The following is a 24,393-nucleotide window of genomic DNA, read 5'->3' as shown; positions in this document are numbered from 1 at the left end:
TTCTTACGCATGCCACACATCCATCAAAATGCTGGGCACGCATAACATCAACCAAAAAAAAAGATACAGATATTTATGTATCTTTGAGCTGACAACAGTTTAAAAGTGTTGCCCATTGCACGACGGTGCACAACTAATTGGATTTTTCATTTTTTATATACGTACATACATGTATTTTTGTCAACTAATCCGATTTGTTTATGTACGTTTCAGTTTCAGTGACACTCGCAATCGGAGCACAGCCCTAGAGCATTGGCCACAGTTTTAGGCTTACGAATCAAGTTGAGTATTTTGTATTTCGCAGCATTTGCTTTCAGTTAACCTAGTTTTGAAATGTGTCAGCCAACTTAAAGGGCGCCATCTTTTTGGTCATTGACAGTGGACCCCCGAATCGCAATCGGAATCTGAATCTCAAATCTGAATCCAGAAAAAAAAAATAAACTAAAATTCAGCCCCAGACAGTTCCAACTTTGTGCATAATGACATTTGTTTGCTAACTTTTCTATTGTTAAAGTTTAATTAGTTGTTCAGCTCACTCGCTGAATGAATGCACCCCACTCTCTCTCTCTCTCTCTCTATCTCTTTTGCTCACTCTCTCTCTATTTCTATATATATCTGGCAACTGTGCGCCGCTTTTAGAGTTGTTGTTGTGCTTTGAAGGCGCCGCTGGGCTTTTGTTTAGATAATTGAAGGGTGCACTCAGAAGTACACGAATTCTACCGAATCACATAAACATAAACATACACGAATTAGACGCAGATAAAGCCAGCAGATAAGAGGGAAGGATATAGAGAGAGCGGGAAATTTGTGTATAGCTTTTATTAAAGAATCCGATTTGACTCAGACATTGAGTCGACCAATAATTAGTGGTAAATTAAATTATATTGAACCAACAATTATTAAATACTTAATTATTAAATTAATATTTTACCACTAAAAGAATATCCATATAAAACATGTAAGAAAGCTACAATCGAGTGTCCTCGATTGTGAAATACCAGCTAGCAATTTTATTTAAAAGCAAAAGAATACGAAATTAATAAAATAAAGAAATAAAGAAATAGGAAGATGCTATATTTGGTATATATACCAGATTATCAACCAAATCTAAAAACCTAAGACCCGAAATCACAGGCCTTTTTTTGCAATCTAAAATTATTTCTTAAATAACTTTGGATAATTTATATCAGAGCGCAGTATTATTTTTAAATCATAAATCATCATCATCATCATGCTATGAAAATGGATCCATATGTCTTCATCTCTTATAGTTTCAAACAGATCGACAGACAGTCAGACAGACGGACGCTGATCAAGAATATATATTCTTTTTGGGGTCGAAGATTACTCCTTCTGCCTGTTACATACATTTTCTAACTCTTTCTTTTCCCAAATCACGCGAATAGAGTTCATCAGATTAAAAAGAAGCATATAGAAACAAGGGGAATACTATGTACAGTTAATATCTCCTAAAGTCCAAAATTTTGGAATTACCTTAGGCCATTCATTGATAAAAAATTGAATTCAAAATAACATTTACTCAAAAATTGTTTAATAATAATAAGGCTTGTTCTTGATTAATAATAATTCGTATTTTGATTTCATTATTAATAATAATCTGATTATATCAAAATTATAGATTAACATTCAAATAAATATAGCTAAATAAAAGAGCCTTTATTCCACAAGCTATACTCGATCAATTATCTTTTATCATATTTTGAAGAACAGTAATGTGAGCTGATCAGCAATTAGTATTGTTAATGAAATGATAGCTTGAATTTATATGGCAAAATATGCAAACTGATGTGCAAATCCATATATTAAAATTATATAATAGCAATCGAAACAAGTCCAGATTAAATATTATATTGTAGTAGTAAAAAAAAGACTGAATTCTTCAATATATTCCAGAGAAAAAGAATTTAAATTTTGTTTGTATTTTTTATCAATAAATGATGGCATAATTATATGTGATAAAATATGAAAACTAATATGCAAGTTTATCTTAATTACATAATAGCAAACAAAACAAGTTTAGAAAAACAACTAGAAAAAGAATTACTTCCATAATCTATTCGTCATTAATTAAAATTCGAATTTTGTTTTTTTTTATGAATTGAGAATAAATTTCAAGAATATACGTACATAAATTAACGCATACGAATTGGAAAAACTCTCACGATCATCTGCTGTCATTGATGCGATTTCTAATTGCGATGATGACTCAGCTGCATCAACAGCTTTTAATTGTTGTTGGTCGGAGTGAAGCAGCTGTCTAAATAGCCAGGCTAAAAGTGTTGTTGTTGTTGCTGTTAAATGGGCAGAGAGTGACATTAGATCTTAATTTAATTTAATGGCTAATCACATGGCAAAAGTGATGCTTAATTTTCTCACTGATTGCAACAAATGACACCGCCACAAATGGCACGCAAATAAACTCGAGAAGCAGCACAAAAATTTAAGCTAATTAGAAAAAAAAACCCCAACAACAAAAACAAAAAAACAGAAAATAAAAAATAATAAATCTAAATCAAACATTGCTCCAACTGGCTGACGAGAAAATAAACAAAACGCTGCGACAAGCGATTTGCATGTCAAACAAACTCGAACTGAAGCTCCAGATACGTATCTGTATCTGTATCTGTAGCGAACGTATCTGTATCTGCTGTGCATTGCAGCGTATCCAAGCGACACCCATAAAAAATTAATAAATTTTGTTTTCGAAAAATTATGCATTTGTATCTCAAGCAATCTGATTTCAACATTCAACTCAACAAAACACAACACAGATTGCGAAAAATGTTAATTCAGTTTAGTTTTTAATGACAAATTTTTTCAAACTATTAAACAGCGAAACAAAATACGAAAAAAATGGAATTCGAAACAACAACGAAGTGATTTTCAATCAACTTGAAAATAGGTCTAAAAAAATACAACACGAGTGTACAAAATTTTGTAATTAAAAGCTGCACGTTAATTGATTGTAAAAAGAGAGGCAGAAAATTAAAAGTATTTTAATTGAAATTCCGTAAAGCTTTTATTTTAATTTAACACCCTCTCTCCATCTGCCACAGTCTGAAATGGCATTTATGAAAATTATAATAATCAGCAATAGCGACAAAATGGTGAACTGAAAAAAAATAAACTACAGTAGGCTCTGTATAATATTTGCGCAATTTAAATAAATTGTTTTGTTATTAAATATGTTCATATATTTCTCTTCTTTTTTTTGCGACAACGCTCAGTCATTGTATTATTTATCAATCGTTTTTTATGTGTTTTCTGGTTGCCGAGGTGAGTTGAATTTGCAATTTTCATTAACGCCACATAACATCATTTTTATGAGTTTTTTATGATGCAAAAGTTGATTTGCTTGATACCAATGATGTATTTTAGTTGTGTAGAGTATTCTGTAGTCGTTCACACGTTTTGTGATAATCCAAGAAATGGCAGCGTGTATTGCTTTTTTTTTGTGAGGTGTTTCCCTGATGCCAGCATAAATTAGCAATATCGAATCGATGTTATGGTTTGTTAATAAGCCTAAGGTCGTTTTTTAGCAGCCAAAGAAAAAAAGTGACTGTCAACTGGATGCTTTGATTAGTTCAGAAATTATAATGTATTTGGAAAGGTATATGACTGCTAGGCGATAAACTTAAATTTGAAAGTCCAATGATGCGTCTTCGACTTGTGAACATCATAGATCGATGTGGCTTAGAAGTCTGTTTAAATTACTTTCAATGTAGTGATCTAATTTAGCAACTTCATTTACTATTATTAGCATTAAATCAACGGCGTCGGCTACAAAACTCTCACTTCCCGTCACGAAAATTGGATATAGTCATGACAATAAATATAAAATACGACAAAAAAAAAAACAATGTAAATAATTACTTAAGTGTCACAGATAGGGTTTAAAAATAGGAATCAGCTGGCTCTGACTCTTTAGTTAAACTGTGGAATTTTTAAAATTAAACAAGTATCTTGGCTTTATTGTGTATGTTTATTGAAATATGATTTAAGTTAGTTTAACCTCTTTTTTAACCTGTACTGCAATAAATTTTCTATGACGTCAAAGAGACTTCTAAAATTTGTAAAATAAACAAATCCTCAATTAATCCAAATTATTTGTTATTTCCAAATACTTTTTTTAATTCCAAAAATAAGACTGTTGAACCCTTAAATGTCTTTCCAAGTCTATACTAAATTGAATTTTATGCCAAGATACGTATTTCGATAGTCCGTCAGTTAATGTGGTTGACTTTTTATAGCCATTCCTAGTTTTGTCAAATCATTCAATTTGTTAATGATCTTAAATGTTTATTTAAATACCGAATCCCAGAAAACATGTCGCAGAGTTTATGTCTCTGCGCAATGCTATCCGTAAGATACAAAAATATCTCAACAAGTATCAACAAGTTTCGTTGCTTTTCGCTCCAGAAATAATGTATTGAATTCTAGGTGTGTTTTAGACGGAACTAAGTGAGAGAGAGATTCATAAAACAGCGTCGTTAATCTTAAATATCAAACAGCATTTGAGCATTTCATTTTTAATGTGTGCAAATTTTATTAGATGTTTCCAAAAACCTTGCTTCAACATCGTAAAAAGAAATAATAAAAAAATAAATATGTCATGCCAGGAAATAATCAACGAGAATTTTGTTAGAATATTTCATGTGAGAATTTGCCGACGGCTAAATAAAAGATGAGAATATTGCCGAAATGTACGGAAAATAAAAATACAATTCATTTAATATTTTTTGTAAAGATTTTTCTTTTATTTGTGTGTTTTTTTGTGGATTTTCATTTTGTTTTTTTTTTTATTGTTTTTGCAGGCGAATTTGGCTCTCTTTCTAACGCCTTGCTTCACTTTTTCATTTTCACATTTTGTTTTTGTTTTTTTACTAAATTTTGTTTAGGTTTACTAACATTTTGTTTGTTGTCCTTTTGTTTGTATTATGTGGTAGATGCTTGTCTTTTCATAATTATAATAATAATAATAATAATAATTGTTGTTTTGTTTGTTTTTTATTACAATTAATGCTTCGATTTTTCTTTGCGTTTCATTTGTGTTTTTTGTTTTCTTTTTGCAGTATTCATAAGGATAATTAATAATTAAATTGTTTATATAATAGATAATAATTAGAATTACTTAATGCATAAGAGAATCTATAAAATAGAATGTGTTTTTTTTTTCTTGTTTTTGTTACATTTTGTTTAATTATATGTGGCTGAATGTGTGGAATGCATTTGGAAAAGAGTTCTTCAATTTTGTACATGGAAAGTAAATTCGAAAAGAATATGAAAGAATTCAAGTATTCAAGTTTTGCTTGCAACAATTTATTTGTATCACACAATTGTCGTTTAGGTTTTGTTTTTGTTGTTGTTGGGAGAAAGCAAAAGAAATGTGTGGAATGTATGAAGTAGGGAGAGAGAGAGAGAGAGATAGATGTTTTGTATTGTATTGTACAACAGTGCGTATGCTTAATTTGTAAATGCCATGTTTTTGTTTGTAATTAAATTATTGGAATTATTTTTTGTATTTTATTCGTTTGTTATAATTACAAGTGCTAAAAATTAATGCATTTTCGTTTACGTTTTAAAACTAAAGCTAAAATTGTTTATCCATATACTTTAGTTTGCAAATATCAGCTAAGTCTGTGAAGGTGTGTATGTGTGTGTGTGTGTGTATTTTCAATAATTTACAATGTGGATATATCCAACAAACCAGCGCTGGCCTCGTGTGCATGCAACTGCTGCGAATAATGATACAACTGATGATGTTGCTGCTGCTGCTGCTGTTGATGTTGCTGGTGTTGCAAGTGCTGCTGCTGCTGCTGTAGATGATGATGTTGTTGCTGCTGCTGTTGCAGATAGTGCTGCTGCTGCTGGTGATGCTGCTGCTGCTGGTGATGATGATGCTGCTGCTGCTGCTGTTGCTGTTGCTCCTCCAGTTGTTGCATGTCCAGCATGCTGGCTGAGGCCACAAACGAGGCAGAGGCGGATGCTGAGGCGGAGGCGGGGACTGAGGAGGATGCGGTTGCGGCTGCTGTGGCCTGTGCTGCTGTGCTGGACAGCTGGTAGGCGGCAGCGGCAACAGCAGCCGCCGCCAAGGCGGGTGAATGCGCTGTGGTCGTGTGACCGCTGGAATGCGCCGAGGAGCGACCGCCCGACGAACCCGATCCCGATGCCGTCGGACTTGGCCTGCCGTTCAGCAACTGTTGCTGCTGCTGCTGTGTGGCTGATGCCGCTGCTGCTGCTGCTGCCGCTGCCGCTATGGCTGCTGTTGGCATATATCCAACGGGCGCCGGCGGCGGCGGCGACACATTCACGGACACGGCGGCGGCGGCTCCATAGGCGCTGGCCATTTCTCACATGTGTGCTAGGGGCGCCATTGCTCGCAGCGATTGCTGATGCAGCTGATGTTGCTGCTGCTGCTGCTGTTGCTGCTGTTGATGCTGCTGGTGCTGTTGGTGCTGCTGCTGTTGCTGTTGATGTTGCTGGTGCATCACGTGCTGCAGCGGTTGCTGTTGCTGCTGCTGCTGCAACTCGGGCGATGCCGTTTGATAGTGCATCAGATGTCGCTGCTGCTCTGGCGCTGAGCCGGCGTCGTGCAGATGATACATGTTCATCAGATGATTGAGGTCGCTGCCCGCCGCCGCTGTCGCCGCTGCCGTCGCCGAGATGTATTCCCGCTTCATGATGTGATTGTTGTTGTGCACATTGTTGTTGTTGTTCAACGCTATCGCACTCGGACTGGGCGACACCGGCTCCGACTTGATGCTCGAATCGCTGGGACTGTGACTCTGGCAGGAGACTTGTGCGCCATACGGCGCCGGCGATCCATTGCCCGTCAATCCTCCGCCCGGCTGCTGTTGCTGCAACCCAGCCGCACTGCCGTACGGCGACGGCGAGCCCGGCTGTTGCAGGCTGCTGCCGTACGGCGACGTCTGGCCACCGGCAACAGTGTCGTACATGCCGTAACCGTTGTACATGTGTCCCATCTCGCCGTAGCGGGGGGCGTAGTTCATGTAGTGCGTCTGGTAGCCGGCGGGATCGGGATGCATATAGCCATTGGGCATATAGCCATTGGGCACACTCATCTGATGGATGTTGGGGCGCACCTGTTGGGCCGCTGCCGCTGCTGCTGCTGCGGCTGCTGCTGCCGCCGAGGCGCCACCGGAGCCGCCGCCGTTCAACGCCTGACTCTGGCCCATGCTCTGGGAGACGCGTGTGGGTGTGCCGGGCTCACCGCCCACAGGCTGCTGGCCGGGCAGCAGACCGCCCATGGGATACTTCTCCTTGGTCTTGGTCAGTGTTTTGGTCTTGCGACGCGGCCGATACTTGTAGTCGGGATGCTCCTTCATGTGGACGGCGCGCAATCGCTTCGCTTCGTCGATGAACGGACGCTTCTCGGCCTCGGAGAGATCTTTCCACTGGGCACCCAGGCGCTTCGAGATCTCCGAATTGTGCATCTTTGGATTGTCCGAGGCCATCTTGCGTCGCTGGCCCCGTGACCAGACCATGAATGCATTCATCGGTCGCTTCACGCGATCCGCGTGCTGTTGATTCTTGTTTGCCGTCGAATTGTTGTTGTTGTTGTTGTTGCTGTTGCCGTTGCTGCTGTTGCTGTTGGTCATGCTGCTCAAGGCGCTGCCAGCGCCCATCAAACTGGGATGTTGCTGCTGCTGAGGATGTTGCTGCTGCTGCTGCTGTTGCTGATGGTGGCTCACTGGCGATGTCATGTGATGGCTGCCAATGCTGCTCTGTGTGGGACTCAGTTCGCTCGAACTGTGCAACGGCGAACTCTGCTGCTGTTGCTGTTGTTGCTGCTGCTGCTGGCCACCGTTCAGAGTGTTGGCTATGCTCGATTGCAGCGAGCTGAGCGGATTGGGACTCTGGCTGGCGGCAATGTGAGCGCTCATGTGATGATGATGATGGTGATGATTGTGCTGGCTAAGCTGCGAGTGCGTCAGTGGCGATTGCCCGAAATTCATCAGAGGCGCCAGCGCCGAGTAGGAGGATGCTGCCGCGTGGGCGTGGCCGTGCAACGCGGCACTAGCGTGCAGCGGCGGCATTGTGGCGTGCAGTATGCCGCCTCCCTTCATGTCTGCCTCCACGGTCAGCATGTTGCAAGTAGCTTTGTTGTAGCTTTGATCGAGTGTATCTCACAGATACTTTTACTATCTTCGGATATGTTCGAGCACCTGTGGCTGCTGCGTCTATACTCCAATAATTCCAGTACTTCCAATAATTCCAATATTTCCAATACTTTCAGCACTTCCAATACTTCCAAGATTGTTATTTTAATTTCGTAGTTTTATCGCTATGTTTTTATGTTTTATTCGCTATGCTTGTTTTTGAACATTTCTTTTGGAAACCATGTTGCACTTATTTACTTTATTTTGACTTTTATTTGTTTATTGTTTTAGAATTTGAAAACTTGGCCAATTCTGTTGGCAGTTGACACATTCAATTCTTTCGTATATTTATTTTTCTTTGCTTTGCTTTTTGCTATTTACTATTTGCTTAAGCGTTTATTCATTTTATTTTATTTTTTTTTTTTCGTTTTTTGGGTTAAAACACTTGGCATTTGTTTTTAGTTGAAACGCGTCGCGAATTTGTTGCTATTTATTTTGTTGGCTGATTTTTGTTTTTGCTGTATTTTATTTTGAAGCAAAAAAAAATCAGCGCGCTGCGTAAGACGATGATAAATACCTCCACACTACGCGGAATTGAGCACCTTTCTGTTTCTGTTTCGACTGCGTTGTGTGGACAGCAGCAGCGAAACCTGTTCAGCGATAACGAGCGCCGTCAAACGAAGCGCAAAATAAACCGACCAAAAAATATATATGTGTGTAGCTCTATATATATATTTGTATATGTATATTCCCGTAGTGACAGACGAGACGAAACGAGACGTGTGACGACGAAGCGATGCCGAGATGAGGGCGCAAAACACTGAAACTCGAAACAAACTCGAATTCGTTTTGCGTTGCTTTGCGTTCGTTGCGTGCGCGCGTGTGCTGACGACAGCGAATGCGAGAGACGAATGAGAGACTGACTGGCCAGCAGCTGAGACTGAAGCTGAGCTGCGAGCAATGCGGACACGCACACACACACAGACAGGGTGGCTAGTCAAACCGGGTATGCTTCTGCTTGTGTTCATGTGCTCGTCTGTGTGTGTGAGTGTGTGTGACGGCATTTACACAACCAGTTCTTGAGCCTCTAGGCAGGCGTGAGCGTTAGAGAAAGACAACACTAGTGGTCTGTGTGCTCACGCTAATAAATCAAATAAACGCTTCGCTTCGCTCTGCCTGCCGCGGCTGCTGCTTGCGTGCGAGTGTGTGAGTGAGTGTGTTGATAGCATAGCCAGCTTGGATTTTGCGCAGCGCACAGCGCCAATCAACGATGCGCGTGAACGAGACGACGATATCTGTGGCATTCGCTTACACCACATATCGATCCGTGTCGTTGTTGGCTGCGTTGCCAGAGTTGCCATAAAAATGTCGTCGCTGGCCAGTCGCTTTTATGGCAAGCGATGTTGCCAGTTTTCACAACAGCAGTTTCAAGTCAAAGTCTGGCGGAATTTTTGCGCTTATCGCATACGCTTTAAATATGGCCGACCATTCCATGGAGCCAGGCTGCAAATTCAACGCGAACTGTGAACCGTCGAGGCAGCCAACAAGAACCGGGTAACGGGCAACGGGTAAACGGGTATCACGCGCATAGTTTGAATAATTTTGCATTTTGGTTCTCTTTTTTTTTTTGCTATTTCCATTTACTTTCTGCGTTTTTTCTGCTGCTGCTTCTTCTTCTTCTTATTAACCTAATGGGTTTGCCAAGGTAGCAGCCACAGCTGCTGCTGAAAAAAAATAGAAGAAAAATCTGTAAATAATAGTGTAAGGCAGCAGCTGAAAAATGAGAAATGTATTAAACAAGTGCTGCCAAGTGCACTGCAGTAGCAACACTTGCAAGCGTGTGTGTGTGTGTGCGTATGTGTGAGCTTGTGTGACTTTGATGCGGTTTGGCATCCTTTAGATACACGCGAGATACTCGCACGTTGTTGTAATTATAGCATTGCACATGTGAATAGTCAACCGCATTGTCTTGCGGCTTTCGGCTTGCTCCACTTACCCACCCACTCCACTTCAAAACTAAAAGAGTAACGAGCTTTCACATGACTCATTTTTTCGGTACTCATTTCAACTCGGTTTTCATTAGCGCAATGCAATAATTCCCCCTCATTCTTCCTCTCTGGCTTCAAGTCTGGCCTCGATTCTGATTCAGTTACGAAAAAGAGGTAAAGCTAATGCGTCTGTATCGCTTGGAATGCTTTACAAATCATTTGACTCATGTCATATTAATCACTGTGCAAATTCGGCACGCATTTAGTAATTGTGCAAGCATTTTCTTAATGGAATTATTATATATGCGAATATAATATAAAAAGAAATAATGCTTAATAATACATTTGTCTGTAATTTATGTATAGTTATTTTATAAAATTCAACACAAATTTTTTGTAAAATATTTTATTTTTATTATTTCTTAAGTTTGATAATTTTATAGCTTGTTATTAATTTTGATGAAGTATTAAATAGTATTTATTTGATTAATAGAATAAATCGTACAAAAAAATGTATTAGCTCTGTATAGTTTTATACATATTACGTATTTCTTTAATGGACTTTAAATTTAATTTCTGAAAATGTTTTATCTTTAGAGATTTTCCTTTAATTTGTAAGCATTCTTTTTTCAAATTAAATTCATTTGAAAAAATATTCTGGAAAAAGGATGAAAGAAGTAAATGTATATCTATATTTTTATAAAGTTTCTATAAAAAAAGCATTACAATAAAATTAAATAAATTAAATAATTTAATTGTAATAATGCACACATCTAACATACATACATATATCTGAGTTTATATGTATATTTCCACTCTATAATCAAATTAATTAGATAAGAAAAACAAATCTCAATCGAATAATCGGTAATACACTTGTAACCAACGGAATCATCTTATATTCAAACAATACCATATTATTTTTTGCAAGTCATTAGGGGGCTGGTTTGCTATTCCCTGTTCATTGCTTCGTCAGGCAAAACAAGGCACGAATTACTAACCCAGAAATCAATGTTTATGTACTTTGGAGTTGGAAACAAAGAATGTGGAAATAAAATGCGATATGTGCTGAGGACAGGAGAGAAAAGAGTTGAGTGAATTTATGGCCAATTGCAAACGATTTGACAGTGAACAAAGCATTGAGTAAACAATAAACAATAAAATATAAAAATAAAACAAAAAAAACCTGCCTCAGTTACTGACCTACAACAAAACGCAAATCTTAACCGCAAATCCAGCCAAGAGAGCAAATTTCGCTTTGCAGCTGAAAAGGCTTTTTATACAATACCAAAAAAAGAAGTGAAAAAAACAACGATTCTTTTTCATTATCAGAGCACTTCTTGTTGCCATTGTTGTTGTTGCTGTTGTATTATTATTGTATATTTGTGCAGCCATTCGATTCTTTAAGGGGAAATTCGAGAGAAAACAAGAGCATAATAAGCCCAAAACAAACCTAAAACCAAAACCGAAACCAAAAACGAAACAGACTCAGTTCCAGACTCAGACTCGGATTCAGACTGAGTAGACACTCAGACGGCATTGTTGTTGTTGTTGTTGTTGTTGCTGCTGCTGCTGTTTGTGTTTTATGTTTGACGTCTGAGCGTGCTGAGCGCGTGTGAATGGAAAAGGAAGCTCACACATACACTTAAAAAAAAAGGAAAAACAAAGTCAAGGTCATTGCAAAGAGTTTTAATTGTTCGCACAAAAAAAAATGAAATAAAAATACAAATACAAACATTCACACACACACACACACAGACACGCCCAGCGACAACAACAACAATGGCGCCATTTCATACAAACATTCGCACATAATAAAAGAAATAAAAACGCAACAAAAACAACTACAGCAACAACAACAAGCGGCGGACAATGGCAAAAGGCAGCAAGAGGAGCCAACGACAACAACAAGAACTACAACAACAAAGGCACCAACAACAGCAACAACAACAACACAGCCACAAAAGGCATTTGGCAAGCAAACAAGTTCAACACAAAAATATTCGCACAATTCACTCAGTTCGCACATAGCATGACGATAGAGACATCTCCCTCTCTCTGCCTCTCTAACTCTGTCTGCTGCGTTGCTGCGCTGCTCGCTCCAACGCTAGGCTACAGCTATCTCCTTTTCGCCAACATGTGCACCTGTCAAATTGTTATCGCTTGAGCTTCAAAAGCCAAAGGAAAAACGGAAACAGAAAATGTAGAGCACATTCAAATCGGTATAAAGCAATTGAACTACTATGAAAACAACAATTGATATTAAAATATATTGTTTTTGTAATAGTATTGTTGTATTAAGGTATACATTCTTTTGTACTGTTTCTTCACTTTTAAATAAAAAAATTGTTTTGCTTGTCAAGAGTAAAATAATGTTTGCTATTTAGTGAACAATAATGGAAAACAGAAACGACAAAATAAGCTTTATTATAAAACGACATACCATAATATTACATGTAAATAAAGAAATTTAAATAAAAATAAAATAATTGATAAATATAAAAGGATAGTTATTTTCAATTTTTAACTACAAATTTTATTTTTACTGTGATAAATTTAAAGTTATTTAAATTCGTTAATTCTTAATATGTTTTTATTAAATTAATTAAAACTTATTTGCATTCAAAATGATGTAAAATTTCATATAATAAAGAATTCTATAAATATTAAGAATTTATTTAAATTAATTTTTCTTAATTAAATTGGTTGATATAATAAAATTCTCAATAATTAAATTTTAGTATTTATAATTTTATGAATGAAAGTTTTAAATTACAGTTTCCTTTCAATTTCAATATATCTCTTCAATATGAAACTTAAGCTTAAATTGTATAATCTTTCATTGAGAGCTGAATAACTTTTACGGCATTTTCCAGTTAATTTATCTTGTTTGGTTTTTTTTGTTAAGTTTTTTCCAGCTTTACACGATATTTAGCCAAAGTTTCGTTGCATACTTTGCAGTCAAAATGTGGCTAACATCAACAGAGTGAAACTCATTCACATGTTGTCTGAAGGATTCTCGTCATTCCCCTCCAAAACTCGACTCACCCTTCGCTCGTTAACCTTGAGCAAATATCTAAACGCTTTTGCGGTAACTTTTGCCATCAACTGTTTTATGAGTTTATCCGTTTACCAACACTGGCAAAACAAAAACGCAACGAATGAACGAAAAAAAGAAAACAAGTATACGACCTGTCTCGACACTTTCAGGCTCAAACCCAAACACACATACATACAGACATACGCATGCAGAGAGCAAGCGAGAGAGAGATAGACACATGCTATTCAGACGTTATTCATTTTACACATTCATTTCCTCATTCAATTCGCAATTGTATACGAAATTTCAATTGTTTGTTGAATGTATTATACGCCGAGCATGGCTTGGCAATGTTTTCGTGTTGTTGTTGTTGCTGTTGATGATGACGTTGTTGAAAATTGCATTGCCTGGCGAACTGGCGAAATGGCGAAGTTCAGCAGCAGCTGAGATTCAGTTCAGTTTCAGTTGAGAGACGAGCAACAGGTTGTTCTTTCTGTCTAGCTTTTGAAAATGCAATAGGGAGACAACAACAAACGAATGAATGAATGAATGAATGGATGGATGAATGTTGCCTGCCATAGTGCTGTGTGCGTGTGTATGTGTGTGTGGGTGAGTGTGTGTGTGTGTGTGTGATTGTGTATGTGTGTCTGATTGCATGATGATGATAAGCGCGAAGTTCTGGCCATAGAAATTGCACAACGTGTTGATGATGAGGGAACGAGTATTCAGCACTTTGACTTGATTGTTGACGCTGTTCCTCTCTCTCTTTTCGCTCGCTCGCTCGCATTGAGAACGAGAGTGAAAGTTGCCGTTGACAATAAATGGCATTAGTTTTTTGGGCGCTGAACTTGGCAAACAATAAAACGAACAACGAGAGCACTCAAAAGGGCTTCAGCCAGCCAGCCAGCCCAGGCAGCTAGGCAGAGGCAGTCAGTCATCGATTTTCTGCGGTCAGTAGTCAAGGCAAAGTGAGAGAAAGAGCGAGAGCGACCCACATTTGCCAATGGCCAAAGAGTTGAGTTGAAAAGCGAAAGACGATGCATGCAAAATAATGGCATACTATACACTCTCGCTATCTCGCTCGCTCGCTCGCTTAGCTGGCAAACCGCACAAAAGGAGTCAACGTCAATGCAGACGCAGCGACTTTTCTATGTGTGTGTGTGTGAGTATTTGAGTAAAGCGATGAACAATGAAGGAAAAGGCAAAGAGCAAAAGACGATATTGTTGTTGTTGCTGTTGCTGTTGTTACTATTACTGTTCTTGTTGTTATTGCCATTGTATTGCTGTGTGCATTATTTTTGTGTCATTGAACTTTTTTTTGCAATAAAAGTGAGTAAGTCGTCAGGCAAATGGAACACCGAAAGTGTGAGCGAGACAGAGCAACAACATAATCAGTATCAGGCAAACAATAACTGACTGCATATTGAGCGTATCAATAACAACAACAACTACTACAACAGCGGCAGCAACACGTACATCAAACAATAGCAACAATAAAAGATTCAAAAGGTATGAAAATATGTACCAACAATGGAAAGTGGAGTGACAACTGGCAATAAACAGGTACAAAAAAACCGAAAATAAATAAATTAAAATGAAATATGAATATGACACTCAAGACACTTGTCACATTCGTCAAAAATATTTATAAAATTAATGTTTCCATTTACTCCAGTTTTCGAAATTATTTCTTTAGTACAACACAATGAAGATTTAAGCTTGAAAGCATTTTTAAGAAGAACGACATTAAAAAGTATTTCTAACAGGAAATCTATGTAACAAACGTAAAGACCTCAAAAAGAAATATATATGATATGTATACATATACATATCAGTATTAGCAGCCGTCTATCTTAAAAACTATGAGGGAAAGAGCTACAATCATTATAATTATAGAATATTTGGTTGGGAAATCGAAAACGTGGAAGTTAGTAAAGAAATTAGTTTATATGACAAAAGCCGGTTGCATCTGTCAAATCTTAAATTATCAAATATATCTTTCGGTATATTTTTCTATATGTTTCAATATTATATCACACTCGACTGAAGCTCAAACTTAAAAGGAACCTTTAAATTCGCAATTCATTTAAAAAACAAATAAATCATGTCTGCATATCAAAAATCCATTAAACTCTGTTAACGATTTGTTGATAAATACTGTTAAACAAAAATTAGAAATTAAATTAAATAAAAATAAGGTTTGGACCTAATAGTTATATATAATAATAGTTGTAAGTAATGCTAATATATTATATTTATTTAAAAATATATTATTTAAAATTAGATAAAGTTTATTTATGTGTTTTTCATTAGAACTTAAAAATACAAGTATATTATAAATCGTTTTTTACCAATTGTTGTCAAGACTCATATATAAACTTATCTTTATTTTGTATTTTGATGAATCATGAAATATTCGTAGTGCTGTAAAGATTATCTTCAGAGGTCTCAACTGCACTTTTACTGGCATCTACTGGCGCATGATTAAGTCCAATCAAATTCAAATCAGATGTTTAAGACGAGTCGAGTGCCTCAATAAGTTGGTCGCATTTTAAATTTATTTAAATTGAATTAAATGGCTGCAATTTGTGCGCAATCGCATATAAGTTGATCTCGCCGTTCTCCCATAATCATCACATGAATACACACACAGTACTCGTGGATGTACTCACTCTGTAGTGCATGCCACTCACTCACAGCCAGTCATCGTCCCGAGCCATTCAATTAGTTATATCCGCTCTAGAAGCAAAAAATGGAGATTGTCAACGTTTATTTTCTCTTTTTTTTCCACGGAGCGAATCAACAAACTGTCTTGTTTCTTGAACAGCGTTGATTAGTTTTATTAAATGAGCAATTGCCACTTAACAATCTCAACTCAAACTGACAAATGACTAAAAAGATTTATGTGTAAATCTCATTGGAGTGAAAATGACGAAACAAAAAAACTTAGCAACCATTTTTGTTATTTTATATATTAAATTTCAATAGAATATGATCAAATTGAGTTTAATTTGCATACTATTTGTGACGCTGAACAGTGAGTAAATGCAAAGAAAATGGTTTAATCTTAGCTTTATGCATTTTAGTTTGATAATTGCAGATGTAATTACAACTGAACAGTATGATATAAACAAAAATATCTGTGCTGATTGCGAGAGTTATCTTAGTTTCTGTCGCATATCAAGTTATGGCTTTTCGGTTCAGCTGGATGATGATTCAGATAAAATTTCAATAAATACACAAAACTCCACAATTAATGATTCTTTGGCTGATTGCGTACCGCCGGTTTATCAAATTTCTGGTATGTATTCTTGGCAAGATCAAAGTACTTCACTCAAACTCGTGTATACTAAGAATTTCTGGAGGGATTTGCTTGTTTTTGGTCAAAGCGCATGGGGTGTAACATGGTTCTGGGTAGAAAAGAGCAGGAAAAGGGGTTCGACGCATTAACTTGCTTACAATGCTACGATTATTGTCCTTGCTTCGCGCAAGGTTTGACTTTTGCAACAGGGCACAGAAAATCTATAACTATTTGTCTTGGTATCATATTAGTTATAAATAAAGTATTGTTTGGCCAGCAATAAATATATTCAATGTACTTAATTTTTCTATTCCTTAACTTTAAAATATAAAATGTCAACTAATTCGAAAATTGTTATTCAAATTAAAACACTTTTGAATACAATATTTCAGTAATTTTATACAAAAAATCTTAACGTTTATGATTAAAAATGCAAAGTTGTTTCTTTATTTGATCATATAGCAATTTAGTTAATATTTTCAAGACTAGATTATTATTTTAAGGCTTACATTTTAGAAGGGAAGAAATGTTTTAATTATTCAAAAATCTTCAAATATGAATTCAATATTGAATTAGCATTTATTATTAAAATCATAGTAAAGAACTAATATGGTTTAAATAACAAATTAGATCTTGACTTTAAAGTTATTTAAGAAATACTTTTATATGGGCAAAACCGCCTAATTCGACGGATCTTATTTCGGTATTTTTTGATCAATATACTTAAATTGGACTTTGGTATATTTTTAGTATTTTATGGTATATCCATTTGGTATTTTTATTCAAAATGGTTAGAAAATATCTTACTGTCGAGAATCCTCGACTCTAGCTTATTTAATTAGAGTTTAAATTGCAAACTTCAAATTTGTGGCTCAGTTTGAAGCTTTCTCTCTTCACTCTTTAAACTGCAGATTATGGGATTTATTTGCTATTTGTATTGTGGCTGTGTGCTGATAATGTGGCATTCCCCACAGCTATATTTTTCATTAGATACTTAGGCAACACAAAGGCCGTTTAACCGAGCAACTGACAAATGAACGACTTTTCAGCTTCAAATTTCCAGTAGTTGTTGGAATTGGAGTTGAGCAGCTTCTTGTTCCAACGTTGTCGCCTTGTCGAAAGCGTCAAACTTAAGGAAACTGGATGTCAAACAACAAATTGAGAAAGAGAGAGGGAGAGATACTTGCACTCAGAAGTGCTCCAGGCGTGAATAAATGAAGTTTGCAAATTGCACCACGCCTGACCACCATCGAAAGCCGTCCAAGTCCAAGTCGGAGTCTCTTTCGTAGCTGAGATATTACGAATGCAAAACTTTGTCCTCATTACTCAAAGACTGAATAACAGAGGAACTGAGTGTGAGTGTATTTGTGTGTGTGCCCCTGGGTTAAGGCGTTTCGCAAGAGTCCAAGTTATGGCGTCTGTCAAAGTCACTTCGTTTCGCAAAAAGTTGTCGTCGCCTTCGTCGCATTGTCCGGCCCAAGTTGGCCGCCTCAGTCGGAGTCCGTTGTCGGCAGCTGCAGCTGAAGGACAACTGGAATGATGACGACAACATCTGCATTGGGTCGTGGTCAGAGACTCAGAAGCAGCTCATAGCTTACAGCTCACAGCTTCCATCCAAGCCCGTCGAGTGTCCAGCTGTCAGCCCGTCTAACAAGTGTCACTGCAACTTTTTTATACCCCTGCTCCTCACTTTCTGCTGGACACTGAACTGGACATGAACATAGATTTAGACTTGATATCCCTCTCCCTGTCTCTCCCTGTCGGTCCCTGTCTGTCTCGCAGTCTGTCTGTGTGCGTGCTTGGTTTGAGTTTGTGAAAGATTAAAATCTGCAAACAGTTGGCATCAAGTTTTTCAAAAATTCACAAATATTTTATATGAATGTCCGGCATGTTTCTGGCATAGTTTGGCCTCAGGGCAGCCGTCCTTTGCTGATTAAATGATTTAAGGTCAGTTGGATTTCTCGGATCTGTAGTCAAACAAACGCATAAATAATATTGTAAGCAAAAGTTTCATCTAATTCACGGAGACTAGTAAAAGGGAAGTACTTGATGTTATAGTTTCCTGAAAATGTGTCAATTTACTTTGTTGAAGAAAACCCGAATTTAAGCGATTATTTTAAATACAAACAAATGTATAAGTGGATTTGAATATATGTATTTACATTAGTCAAAGGTCAAAGCAGCCAGCGCTTGTAAATTTACGCTAGGTTATAAATCAATTTAGAATCTAAGTATTATATTAAATAAATAAGGTATTTACGTTTTAAATATTAGTTCAATTTGAAAAAAATAGCTTTATAACACATATCTATTTCAATTTTTTAAATATATTATTATTGAAATTTCTATAGAGTAGATGGCAGTAGTATTATAACTTTGTGCCTTCAGGAAATCTGTATAAAAAGCAGAACGAGGCATCTCTGATCCCATAAAGTATATATATTCTTGATCAGTTTCATTAGCCGATATAATATAGTCATGTCCGTCTGTCTGTCTGTCTGTCTGTCCGTTCATATGAACACCTAGATCTCAGAGACTATAAGAGTATCTCTATCTCATTCGTTTTCGACAGCACTTGTTATGTGTGAGGTTTTAGTAGCTTTGGCGAACAATATGGTATATTTCGGTATTTTTTTCATGACATGTTTTTAATGCAGTACTATAACAATATTTCAAATATGATTTACGGGTAGCGGGTATCGCACAGTCGGTCACAATCGACTGTAGCTTTCCTACTTGTTTTTATTTTACAATTCAGAATTCTTTTAAATATTAATAGAGCTAATAAGATATTTGTTGCTCTTTTATTGAATTTTATAACTCATTAATAAAATAATGTCCATTTAATATGGTATATTTAATGTGTGTAAACATTTCGAATATTCAAAATGCGTATTAAAGGACAATACTTTGTTTAATGATCTCTAAAATATATCAAAAGTGAAGGCAACACAATACGAAATACTTGTCTAATCTGAGATTGATGTTACCCAACTGCATTAATTATAAGGACCACCGACAATGCTGTTATCGATCTGCCAGCGAATACAACAAATCATCTACAAAATAGAGCCGTACAATTACAACGTCTAAACATCATTTACGGTAACATTAAACTGAACTTGACCAGCAACGAAGAAGAGAGCGAAAAGAAAAGAAACGCATGACCGCATGAAATTGTATACTGTATGGGAATTTGAAATCCCTGACAATTAAGACAACTTATTTGCTAACTACCCTACGCAATGAGGTAGCGACTTTCAGATCGATCGCATGCAAAACCAAATATCTTCAGATCTGATGTTATTTCATCTAATTTACCAGAAATATTTCTTCTTTCTTTATTTCTTTCTTGTGCTGAATACAGTGGACAGCTGGCAATTATGCCGCCTCTCCTCTTTGCTCCGCACGCAAATTTTTCCAAGTATTTTGCCAGACTAGAACAGAACCCTCGACGATGCCTGGCAAACTGTGGGGGGTAACGAGAGACAGAGAGAGAGAGAGAGAGAGAGGGAGGGAGAGAGAAAAAGAAAGGTTGTGCCACTGTAATTTGAGTCGATTTTTCCGGCATGCTGTTCTTGGGCTAAGAGTCTGCCTCTGCCTCTGGCCCAGAGTCTGAGATTGGGACTGCAACTGAGATTGAGACTCTGTCGATGGTTGCTTGCTTGCTTGGATGGTTGGTGGTTCCATTTTAATTGCAGTCGTTGGGCAAAAAAAAAGGTCGCAGTTGCTGTTGTTGGGTATTTGCAATTAGATCCACAAGTAAAACGAAGCCGCAGACGGAGACGGAGACGATGAAGGATCTCTAGATGCGTACAAAACGATACCGATACCGATCGTTCCGCTGCTGCTGCTGCTGCTGCGTAGTTCTTACACAGTCTTGAGAGTAAACTGTAATTACGAAGTCCGCCGTGAGAAAACCTGCCCAACAGCTCTACCTGAGGAGGGGTGAGTCTCCTCAGTCCCCCTCCTCGATGTTGATCCATCCCCGCTCTGCATTTAAATGACAATGCGAATTCATTTGGCGGAAGTTCGGTTTTAAATATTTTGTACATTTTGTGGGCGTCCACTTCAAAACTTTAATCAAATTACATGTAAAATGGCGCTGCTCAAAACTATGCTCAAGATAACATATATATATTTATTAAATTATACAAGATTTTAGCTGAACCTGATTGTGTGCATTCAAGCTTAAAGTCTTCAAAATCCAACGATGGCGACGTATGCTTTGGACACTCCCTCATCGGTGCGCCAAAGACGCAACCCCGCAGCTCTGGAGGGCAGACCTCATCACCATCCGCAAATGTCGCTGGCCGTAGTTGTTGTAGTTGTTGTTGTTGTTGTTGTTCATCATCTTCTTGTTATTGTTGTTGTTTGTGTGTGCTCATTCCAGTTGGCCGCTGATGGTGATGAGTTTTTAATGGCTGGCTGAACGGTGTGAGCTGGCGCTGGGCCAATCTGAATTATTGTTTTCTTTCTCTTCTCAAAACTGGTTATGATTTTGTCTTGGGCAAAGTGGAGCTAATTTCGCAAAGAAATCAAATGGACGATAAGATTTCTTAGAGAATTTTAGGTGCGAGTAAATAATAAAAACAGGAACTTGAACAGAATTTACATACATTCTCGATATGTTATTTCTTATAATAAGATTTGTGGTCTTACAAATATACATTTTTGGTCTCTTATTATTAAGAACTTGGTCTTATATCAAATGTTTCTGAAATCAAGATGTGTTTTCTTAATTCTAGATTTCCATTTTTTGGAGAAAATTTTAGAAGAAAATTCCTAGTACTAAGAGAGTTCCAAACTTCGTAATGAAAATGCAGAATTTTGACTTTTCAGTATATATAAAATGTAATCAATACCATCCACAATTTTGATGTGTAAGTATTAAAATTAAAAAATATATAATTGTTTAAGATTAGAATTTAAATTCATGAAAATAAATTTCATTGAAGAAAGTGCTGGAATTGTTTTGAAATAAAACAAGCAAAATTTTTAACTTTTATTAAACTGAAATTCGCTTCTGTTTCTCTTGAAGTGCTTAACTCAAATTTTAATCCATTAAAAAAATGATTTAGATGATTATTCCTAATGCTCTTTTATTATTTTTACTAAGCTCCAGATATAAAAATCAGGCTACAAATCCAGTAATTTAAATAAGCTGCTAAGTTGACAAGCTCATTCTGATAAAATGCCTATAAATAATTAGTAAATGGAACATGGCTCGTGGACCGCGAACCGTGAATCGTGAACCGAGTGGCGGCAACACAATTTCATTAATATATCTGGAAGTCTATCGGTCGAACTGATCACACTTCCATTCACTTTATCAACATCATCTTATGAATAGCAAAAAAAAAAATAAAGAACAAAAAACAACAAATATGGACAACAAAAAGGTTCAACCTGCTGCTCAACTCAAGCGAGCTCAAGACTCAAGCGTGGCCAATAGATATTTAGATACAATAGGCACATAAATAGATACTATGCATGTGTATTTGTATGTTTGGCTTTGGACCTCTCGAGGCATATTGACCCGTCAAATGTGGCATGCTCTGCAGATTAGACCATTTCATATGCAAATGCAAATGCTGGATAAAAAAATACTTGTATCTCCACGTATATATTCCGTATCCCGTATTCCGTTTATTTGTTAAATACTATCGCTATCACAACGTAATTTACAGCGCTTACAGTTAAGACTTTCGGCTCATATATTATATATTTTATTTGGACTCCAAACTTATGTACACAACCACCTCATTTCGCATAACTTATAACAGGCCTTCGCCTTGGCTAATCAAAATGCAAAAGTCAAAAATAAAACAAATTTATCGAGGGAGAGAAAAAACAACAACAAATGGCCATAAATTTCACATACATTAGAAGATGCCACAAAAATTGTTTTTCGACTTGCCAAATAAATTGGTGAAAATAAATTAGCTGTGAATTCATTAGGACTCCGCATATATGTGTATATTAACAGTTCTTTTGATTATGACTTCATTTGGCATAAGCCAAAATAATTTAAGCGCTAAATCTCACACCAAATCTTTATGAATTTGAATCTTTTGCAAATTCTCTTGTAAATTATCTAATAATTAGGCAGTCTTTTAATGGAATGGATTCTCGGGCTGGATACAAAATTGGGATTCTGATTAAGATATATATTATGCTGTATCTCTGAAGAATAAATAATTTGTCTCACAGACTTATGGTGTGCCTCGAAGAGCTGTCAAATATTCACATAAAGATATTTTTGCGTATTCTAGCAAACAGTGGAGCAAATTAAGGGAATAACAATAGGCGAATAAAAGAAGCTTTAGCTACTTATCGAATACATATTTGATTTAATTTCTATTTTCTTAAATTACCACGATTCAAGCAATTATTTCAATGCTTTTGATAATAACTAGTTTTTGTATTCATTGCCTTTTTTCAAGAATTTTATTTTATTTACTTAATGGTAAATTTGTTTAATTTGAACTTATGATATTCAATTTTGTATATCTTTTAATAAATTAAAATTAATGTATTAACAAATTCAAGTTTTAAGGCAATTATAATATTTTATAGCTATTAATATTGTAGAACATTAACTTAAAGAACTTTTGTCGAAGTTAAAGAGAACATTATTCAGTATTCTGGTGTTTTCAACTATAACTTAAATTAATTTAATAAACTTTCTTGTCATTTAATTATTTTATAGGATATCTCATAATTCATAAGTAAGAAGTAAGTAAGGTACTTAAGGAAATATGTTATTTTTCTTTTTTTTTAATTAATAGATTAATTTATTAGCTTTTTATATATTTCAAACTAATAAATTCACAACAAAATATGCTAAACTCTGTGTTTTTTTTAATTTATTAGTCATCTGCAACATTTTTGAATTGATAAATTAATTTATTTAGTTTTTTACGAATTTTAAAGGAAATAAATGAACAGTTTTGTTTTATTTTTAAGGTATTTATGTTAATTATATAAGCTAGTTGAAGGGAGTCAACTTTCATTATTTTATTTGATCTTCAATAAGTAATGAAATGTGATGAAGGGTTGGTTAATTATTTATTTTATACACAATTCCAAATTAATCAATTTATTCTAAATATTATAATATATTTTCACAGCTGCAATTTATTCCTCTAATGCTTATAATAGTTATTTATATTTTTGATTTTTCTATATTATTATGGTATACGAGACTAGTTGGAAATGTACCACAGTACATGGCTTGATTTGAGATACCTAAAGACTTCTTCACAGATACTCACACGCACATTTGAGGGAACAAAGAACTTGCTGACCGCGTGGCATGTGGCTGCTCATTGGTGACTCCCCCATTTGCGTCTTGCGCCTCCTCCCCCTCCTCGGATGTGTCTACATTCCCTCTTCCTCTGCTATGGCAAAGTAATAAGCAATCCGACGATGTCGCTTACTTGGTCTTCTTCTTGACTCTGAGCCATTGAAATGCTGTTACAAGTAACAAAAAAATGCGAACAATGAACGTGCCGGCCGGCCGGCTGAATCTGGATGGTTGTTGGGTTGCTGGATTGCTGGATGGTTGAGTTCGTCTCTGAACAATGTGCAGGGCGCAGTGCAATCGCTCTGGCGACCCTCGCCCCCTCAAGTGCCAGGCATCAGCACGTAGATGTTATTAATATGGCTGCCAATTTGTCGTTGTCGTTGTCGTTGTCGTTCATGTCCACGTACAGCGCAATGAAATAAAATGACTATAAAATAAAAAGCAAGAGCAGCTGAAATTGTCGCACTTGCTGCCTCCATTTGCCATTTCATTCAATTAAGCTCCAAGACAAATAGTTCAAATAAAAGCTTTATACATATGTATATCTCTATGTCTTATGTGTGAGTGCGAATTTTGTGGTAGAGAAAGAGAGAGATATATATAGTATAGAAACA

The 24,393-nt window shown here is 36.4% G+C and overlaps 1 protein-coding gene and 1 long non-coding RNA gene across 3 annotated transcripts; one reads left to right on the top strand and one right to left on the bottom strand.

Moving 5' to 3' along the window:
• Nucleotides 1-4,749: 4,749 nt before the first annotated feature.
• Nucleotides 4,750-9,053, bottom strand: LOC132797087 (box A-binding factor). The gene is given in 1 exon segment (XM_060808579.1): nt 4,750-9,053. A coding segment is annotated over 1 exon segment (2,427 nt). The 5' UTR covers nt 8,130-9,053; the 3' UTR covers nt 4,750-5,702.
• Nucleotides 9,054-16,096: 7,043 nt separating this feature from the next.
• Nucleotides 16,097-16,754, top strand: LOC132795944 (uncharacterized). Of its 2 annotated transcripts, none has more exons than XR_009633486.1 (3): nt 16,097-16,206; nt 16,270-16,470; nt 16,524-16,754. It is a non-coding gene; the product is annotated as an uncharacterized LOC132795944 (long non-coding RNA). The 2 variants fall into 2 exon arrangements; XR_009633485.1 differs by having other exon boundaries at nt 16,098-16,206; nt 16,256-16,470.
• Nucleotides 16,755-24,393: the final 7,639 nt, after the last annotated feature.

The sequence above is a fragment of the Drosophila nasuta genome, chromosome 2L (genome assembly GCF_023558535.2).
Source record: "Drosophila nasuta strain 15112-1781.00 chromosome 2L, ASM2355853v1, whole genome shotgun sequence".
NCBI lineage: Eukaryota > Metazoa > Arthropoda > Insecta > Diptera > Drosophilidae > Drosophila > Drosophila nasuta.
This window is presented reverse-complemented; position numbering and strand designations above follow the sequence as displayed.